We start from the raw sequence: 7,990 nt of genomic DNA on the forward strand, positions 1-7,990 counted from the left end.
GGCACCATTAAATGGCAAACCTTAGCTTTCCATTCTTTTTTTTTTTTTTAAAGATTTTATTTATTTATTTGTCAGAGAGAGAGAGGGAGAGAGAGTGAGCACAGGCAGACAGAATGGCAGGCAGAGGCAGAGGGAGAAGCAGGTTCCCTGACAAGCAAGGATCCCGATGCGGGACTCGATCCCAGGACGCCGGGATCACGACCTGAGCCGAAGGCAGCCGCTTAACCAACTGAGCCACCCAGGCGTCCCTAGCTTTCCATTCTTACTTGAAAGCAAAGCCTATGTCATTTCTTGTTTAAGCTATTTGATTAATCCTTTGGCTGTATCTAGACTGATAGTAAGTCCATCTTTCATTTTCTTTCAAGAACTTTGATTGTTTTGATTATCCCTGTGCTTGTATTAAAACATCATATTCTTGGGGCCCCTGCCTGGTTCAGTCAGTAGAACATGTGGCTCTTGATCTTGGGGCTGTAAATTCAGTCCTCATGTTAGATATAGAGATTGCTTAAAATCTTTAAAAAAAAAAAAAAAAAAAAAAAAGCAAAATCATATCCTTGTTACATGGATATTAGTCCTTCCTTTATTTCTCTAAAATTCTTAAATATATTTGTTTTGTGATTCTTTTCTGATTGCTCTATTGCTCTGTTTTCTTGGATGCAAGTTACTCTATTTGTCAGCTTTATTGGATTCGTTTGTTGACACTTGATGATTTCTGATTTTTGGTTATAAGCTCATCTTCTACCGAATGCTGTTCCTGGTGTCTTGATTTGTGATACTTCTCAATATGGTGACTACTTGCCTGTTTCTTTCTTCTGGGTGTGTCTTATAGCCTCTGACCAAAGAGAATTTTCTTTGTTATTTTTAATGTGGCTATATGTTCATTAATCTATATTTTATAGTATTAAAATATAATTTCTCTAGGTTTTATATTGAGAGAAGGTAATTTCTGTTATCTGGAAATGAGTCTAAATTATTTGACATGTAATATCTAGACTAAGTATAATGCTGTTTCTCTTAGCAAATCATTATCATATCATATCTCTCATAATCTACTTTCAGAACAGAACACATTTGAACGGTTTTTGTGTTTTTTTTTTTAAAGATTTTATTTATTTATTTGACAGATCACAAGTGGGCAGAGAGGTAGGCAGAGAGGGAGAAGCAGGCTCCCCACTGAGCAGAGAGCCCAATGCAGGGCTCAATCCCAGGACCCTGAGATCATGACCTGAGCCGAAGGCAGAGGCCTAACCCACTGAGCCACCCAGGTGCCCCTTGAACTGTTTTTAAAAGGCCCAAATCTTTTAGCTCTAGCATAGAGCAATTAATACAGTAGCTATGGTTACAAGTATGATAGAAAACCTATGCAAATGGTCAAAGAAACTGCCAAAATGGAAAATACCAGTTTTATTAAGGTGGTGAACTTATGGATGACTTTTTCTCTTTTGACTTTCCAGAATTTCTGTATTATTATTTTTTTGAAGAGGACATAATTTTTGAGTATATATTCTAAATAACTTAAAAAAATCCTACCACTAATACAGACCCCCACCCCCCCAGTAAAGTACCCAGTTGCCTCTAGGATAAAGTTAAAACTTCTCAACCAAATATCTCCAAAGCTCTTCACAGATCTGTTCTCAGATTGCTTCTCTTATCTCCTTCCATTTTCTTTTTTTTTTTTTTAAAGATTTTATTTATTTGACAGAGAGATATCACAAATAGAGAAGTAGGCAGAGAGAGAGGAGAAAGCAGGCTCCTTGCCGAGCAGAGAGCCCGATGTGGGGCTCGATCCCAGGACCCTGAGATCACGACCTGAGCTGAAGGCAGAGGGTTTAACCCACTGAGCCACCCAGGCGCCCCTCTCCTTCCATTTTCTTATGCTTTATTTAGTTCAGTCTTGTTCCCCACCCTTGACACAGACACTACTAATTTCTGCTATGTTTTAAGGATTGAAACACATTTTTGCAGGGTCATTTTTCTAGGTACAGGATACTGGTTCTTTTGGTCCATTGTTTTGCTGAGTTTATTTGGGATCCTGGCTGCCTACTGTACATTGCTGGTGGTGAGTAATATTTCATTGCGGTTGGTGAGTAATGTTTTGCATTTCTCCTACTCTCTTCCTGAGTAGCCTTGTGAGGTCCTCTTGTCTGGGATGGCATCCAGTAGGTGCTGGGAGCCTTCATAACCTAAGATCACTCTTGTCTTCGCAGAGTTGGGGTTTACATCAGCTACTTGAATCTTAGGCACAAAGGATGGATGGAGGAAAGAAAGGCTTGTACTGTTAGACCATCTGCCTTACAACCTTCCCTTTTAAAGTGTGGCAGAACATCCTTTTTCTAATCTTGTTTCATAACCTATTTGATGGTTCAACTACCTCATTTCATATCCTGTCTCCTGAGAATCAGTCTTTCTGAGCCTTATAAATCAGCTAGTTTTTCAAACCTATTCTAAGGTGCAAATGAACATTAGTCCTCTAGTCCAGGTGCAGAGTACATTTTAGCAAATCTTTTGGCAAAGAGTGACCCTGTCTCTATTGCCTGACATAGTAGTATAGCATGGTATGAGAAATTCAGGCCAAGCAAGAGAAAAGTCTGTAGAAGAGGAAAGCTATGGGAGGATAACTTTCAGGTAATGGGAGTTTTTCAGTGCCCACTTATCTATAGAACGTATATATCTTTATCTGATTTCACAATTCACTGTCCTTACTGATTTCTTTTATGATACAGAAGACCTCAACCCACCAAATCCATTGCCATTTGCATTTTTTCAACAAAATTTATTAATCACTGTATGAGTGATAAGCACTGAGTATACAGTGATCAACAAAACATGCAGTTTCTGTTTTCATGCAGGGTACTTCCAAGAGATAGGTATGAGACGTCAAGTTAGTGTCTTAATTCAATGAGTTTAGACACTAGTAGGGCAACTAACTCATAGATAAAAATAACTAACACAGGCAGAACATTGTATTTGTCATTAGGGAGGCCTAAAAAAAGTTCTGCATGGGTTCTGAGAAGGAAAAGGTGACTTACAGCCAAGGGGATTAAGTAAGGTTTCTTGGAAGAAGTGGCACTGATGTGTGATCTTGAAGGGATGGTGGATTTGGACACGTGTATATGGGGATGGGGGAAGAACATTCCAGGCTGTGGAACATTATGACAAAGGTGCACGAAAAAAATTTGGAGTGTGACTACATTAAGAGGGCAAGGTCAGTTCTGTTAGCATGTAGGGAACACAGCTAAAAAGATGGGCTTGTGACAGATTTTGGAAGGTCTGGAAATAGGGCTAAGATATTTGGCATTAATCAGATTTCTATTTTAGGAAAACCATCCTGAAAATTGTGGTGTAGAGGGTGGCTATAGGCAGGGAGGGTGGCTAGAAACTTTTTAATGGGGAAAATGCAGATGAAGGATGTGCTCTGGGCAAAACTCTGACCACTGACTTGTACTGCTTTTACACAGTGAACATGAACTGGTATAGCTAGCTTCTAAGGTGGGAATGAATTCTAGTGTTCCAACAAGCAGTTTATTATGACTACAACAGACTTTCTACTCTACCCTACTTCTTTTTGAATACATACAGTGACAACAACAGTGCACAAAGAGGAAAACCTTAGTTCTGTTTCTATTGTTAGGTTACTTTGTAACCCTGGTCAAGTCATATAACCCTTTGAGCCTCCATTTCTTTTCTTTCAAATGAGAATGATAATACTTTTAAAAAATGGTATTTTATTGGGCTGGATAAAGAACAAATGAAATCAGATACATAAAATTATTTTGATAAAAAGTTTAAGACCTTTATACATTCCAACTCTCATTAATATCCTGAGCATCTAAGGGTTCTGATTTTGTTTTCCTCTCCATAGTGACTTCTAGACTGGCTAGAGTAGATTCAATTCTAATTAAGATTTATTGACTAAATATCAGGTTAACAACAGTAGTTAAGAGTTGTAACAGTGGCACTGATTCCTTGAGAAAGAGCTTTTTAATAGCCCTTGGAAGGGCTGGCCTCTGCCTTCTTTCACAAGTGGGTCTAAGTAATACCAGGAATACAGTTTATCATGGGGAAAAGAAATTGGTAGGAACTCAAGAAGGATATCAGTGTGGTGATTGTTATGAGATTCCAGAGATGAAAATAATTCTTCCTGGGGGTGCCGGTGAATGTTACAAATAGAGGTGACATTTGAACTGCCTTTGAAGAAGCATCAGTGGTGTGGGGAGGGAGAACTTCTCAGGCAGGGGAGTCTCATGGCAGACAACCAGAGGCTGCAAAGTGCAGGCATAGCGAGAAGTGAATGTAGTGCCAGACTGTGAAAGGAATTTTGAGCTACAGAACACTGCTTTGGGGAGTAACTTGGTGATTTCAACATAACCTCCTTTTTCTTCTTTGCTTTTCCAGGTACTTGCATTTTTGTTGGTTTGGGAAGGGTATGAACCAAACCTGCACTGGTTTCATAAGGTAGGACACTGAACCTTTGTAGGAGACCTTGGGCAGGACTGAATGTGCCTCTCAGGCACTCAGTGTTAAGTAGAGTCATCCTTCTTTCATTGTTCCCCTTAGAAAGAAGAGATCTATTTATATAGTTTTAACTGAAATAATTTAATTTCTAACAGATGTAACTGATTTACTGAAGGGACTGAACTCAAACTTCATTTTTCTTTTTTTCTTCTTTTTTTACCACTTGTTAAACTCGCTCTGTGACTGGTATTCCCCTTTTGCCTAAGTAACATCTTAGGCAAACTCCATTACTTTCTCAGTCTTTTATAGTCATAAGAACATTCTCATTTCCGTCATTGAAAATTTCAGTTCATCGTAATAACACAATCTTCAACATTATAAGATTTTTCCTCTCCTTTTTTGGACCTGACCCAAGCCTGGAAGCCTGCAGTGATAGAGCATGATGGTCCTTCTCACTCTCTTTTCACCAGAATAGGGCACAGGGGAAAGGGAGTAGGATAAAAGAACATAGTTGCGCAAAGAGGGGCAAGAGGGTCATCTGGGGTTGATGCTTTCAGGACCAGGTAAATGTACAGTTGTTGGCTTTTTATCTGACAGGCTTTTTCATTCATTTTTTTTGAAAGATTTGATTTATTTATTTGACAGAGATCACAAGTAGGCAGAGAGGCAGGCAGAGAGAGAGAGGCAAGCAGGCTCCCGGCTGAGTGGAGAGCCCAATGTGGGACTTGATCCGAGGACGCTGAGATCATGACCTGAGCCGAATGCAGGCGCTTAACCCACTGAGCCACCCACGTGCCCCCAACAGGCTTTTTATATGTGTATTTTCAGAGAACCTTCTTCTGCTGAGGACCTTGACTACACCTTTCTTGGTAGAGTCAGTATCTGTCTTCCTATACACCCAGAAATTTGTTGAGGTCTTTTCAACCTTCCCTTATTTTGGAGCCCTTTAAAATGACCCCAGAATGTGTGTCTCAAGGGATCTGTATCTGTTCCACAGGAAGCAGCATCTGTGCCCCAATATCTGCGAACGTGCAGCTCATTTCCAACATAGCCGCCCTCATTTTATCCTGCCATGGGCTTGAGCAGCTCCAGCCACAGCCTCTTGCCTTTCTAAAGATTTTTTTCAGGCATGGTTTGTTACCATATTTTGTTTTTCCCAAACCCAGGAACATATCAAACTCTGAGTTGTCCCCTTAAATTTCCTCCTACTCAAATGAGACGTATGAACTGAAAATGTAAATTTAAGAGTTATTAGAATAGATCAAAATTGAAGTTATAAGATCTTACAGGGAAAGAATATAGATTGAGAAGTGAAAAAATAAGCCTTATTGAGATCGCCATCTGTTTTGGAGTTGGGACACCATGATCAGTTAGTCACTACTGAGAGTCATGTGAAATCTAAAAAAGAAGACGAACAAATAGACAAAAAGCAAAATCAGACTGATAAATACAAAGAACAATTAGTTGCAGGGGAGTAGGGGTGGGGGGTGCTGGGCAAAATGGGTAAAGGGGAGCAGCAGATACAGGCTTCCACTTATGAAATGAATAAGTCACAGGAATAAAAGGTACAGTATAGGGAATATAGTCTGCGGTGTTCCAGTAATGTTGCATGGTGACAGATGGTAGTTACACTTGGGGTGAGCATAGTAACATAGTTGTTGAAAATGAAAATGCTAATTTGAAAAGATAATGAACCCCTGTGTTTATCACAGCATTATTTACGGTAGCTAACATATGGAAGTAGCCTATGTCCATCAGTAGATGAATGGATAAAGAAGATGTGGTATACATACACAATGGAATATTACTCAGCCATAAAAAATGAGATCTTTTTTTTTTTTTTTTAAAGATTTTATTTATTTATTTGACAGAGTTCACAAGTAGGCAGAGAGGCAGGCAGAGAGAGAGAGAGAGGGAAGCAGGCTCCCTGCTGAGCAGAGAGCCCGATGCGGGACTCGATCCCAGGAACCTGAGATCATGACCTGAGCCGAAGGCAGCAGCTCAACCCACTGAGCCACCCAAGCACCCAAAAATGAGATCTTGATATTTGCAGCAACATGGCCCATCCATGGGCCTAAAGAATATTATGCTCAGTGAAATAAGTCAGAGAAAGACAAATACCATATAATTTCACTTGTATTTAGACTCTAAAAAACAAAGCAATAAGCAAACAAAAAGCAGAAACAAACCTGAAAATACAGAGAACAAACTGGTGGTTGCCAGAGGGGAGGTGGGAGGGAATAAGCCAAAAGAGGGTAATGGAGTGTGGAGTGGAAGTTATAGCTTCCAGTTATAGAATTAATAAGTTACAGAAATGAAAGGTGGTACAGCATAGGGAATATAGTCAATGGTATTGTAATAGTGTTGTATGGGTGATAGATGGTAGCTTGAGGTGAGCATATCATAATACATAGATTTGCCCAATCATTGTGTTATACACCTGAGACTTTTGGAACATTGTGTGCCAACTATATTTCAATGAAAAAAAACCACACCCCACATTTTAAGTCCCAAGAACAGATTGTATCTTAATATAGAAGAGGAAGGACATTTTTCTGAGTAACTGCATTTGACAGGTTCACATTTTTCTAAGAGAAAATGTTTTATATGTACTTTCTAATTGCCTGTATCCTTTGAATCATTAATAAAAAGTTTGGTGTTGAGTAGATCATAGAATCCTATGAGATTCATATGAGTCTGATTTGACAATTAAAACCTTGTGTTGGGATGCTTCTTTTTTTTCAGTAGGCAACTTAAGATTTCTGCATCTGTGTACATAGGAGAGATTGGCATGTACAGGCATACCTTATGTCACTCTGCTTCAGTTTATTGCAGTTTGCAGACACTTTTCCTTTATTACCATATACTGTATTGTTTGTTTCCGGGGCACAGATCTGTGATTCATCAGTCTTACACAATTCACAGCACTCCCCATAGCATAGACCCTCCCCACTGTTCATCACACAGCCACCCCGTTCCTCCAACCCCCCTCCACTCTAGCAACCCTCAGTTTGTTTCCCAAATTAAGAGTCTCTTATGGTTTGTCTCCCTCTCTGGTTTCATCTTATTTCATTTTTCTCTCCCTTGCCCTATGATCCTCTGTCTTGTTTCTCAAATTCCTCAGTCAATGAGATCATATGATAATTGTCTTTCTCTGATTGACTTATTTCGCTTAGCAAAATGCCCTCTATTTCCATACACGTCGTTGCAAATAGCAAGATTTCAGTTTTTTGATGTCGGCATAATATTCCATTGTATATATATATCATATCTTCTTTATCCATTCATCTGTTGATGGACATCTAGGCTCTTTCCATAGTTTGGATACTATGGACATTGTTGCTGTAAACATTATGGTGCACATGCCCCTTCAGATCACTGCATTTTTATTTTTAGGGTAAATACCCAGTAGTACGATTGCTGGGTCATAGGGTGGCTGTATTTTTAACATTTTGAGGAACCTCCATACTGTTTTCCAGAGTGGCTGCACCAGCTTGCATTCCCACCAACAGTGTAGGAGGGTTCCCCTTTCTTG

General features: G+C 39.5%; 1 protein-coding gene across 1 annotated transcript in view; it reads left to right on the plus strand.

The window, feature by feature from the left end:
- The window catches only part of LOC111154384 (glycerophosphodiester phosphodiesterase domain containing 4), a 149,646-nt gene that overhangs the window by 26,534 nt on the left and 115,122 nt on the right, over positions 1-7,990 (plus strand). Inside the window, exons 3-4 of the mRNA XM_022513925.1 lie at positions 1,966-2,059; positions 4,396-4,455. Of these exons, the coding sequence (XP_022369633.1) occupies positions 1,966-2,059; positions 4,396-4,455 (154 nt within the window). The remainder of the gene's footprint in view (positions 1-1,965; positions 2,060-4,395; positions 4,456-7,990) is intronic.

Source organism: Enhydra lutris, unplaced genomic scaffold (genome assembly GCF_002288905.1).
Source record: "Enhydra lutris kenyoni isolate GAN:26980312 unplaced genomic scaffold, ASM228890v2 scaffoldscaffold37, whole genome shotgun sequence".
NCBI classification, from domain to species: Eukaryota; Metazoa; Chordata; class Mammalia; order Carnivora; family Mustelidae; genus Enhydra; species Enhydra lutris.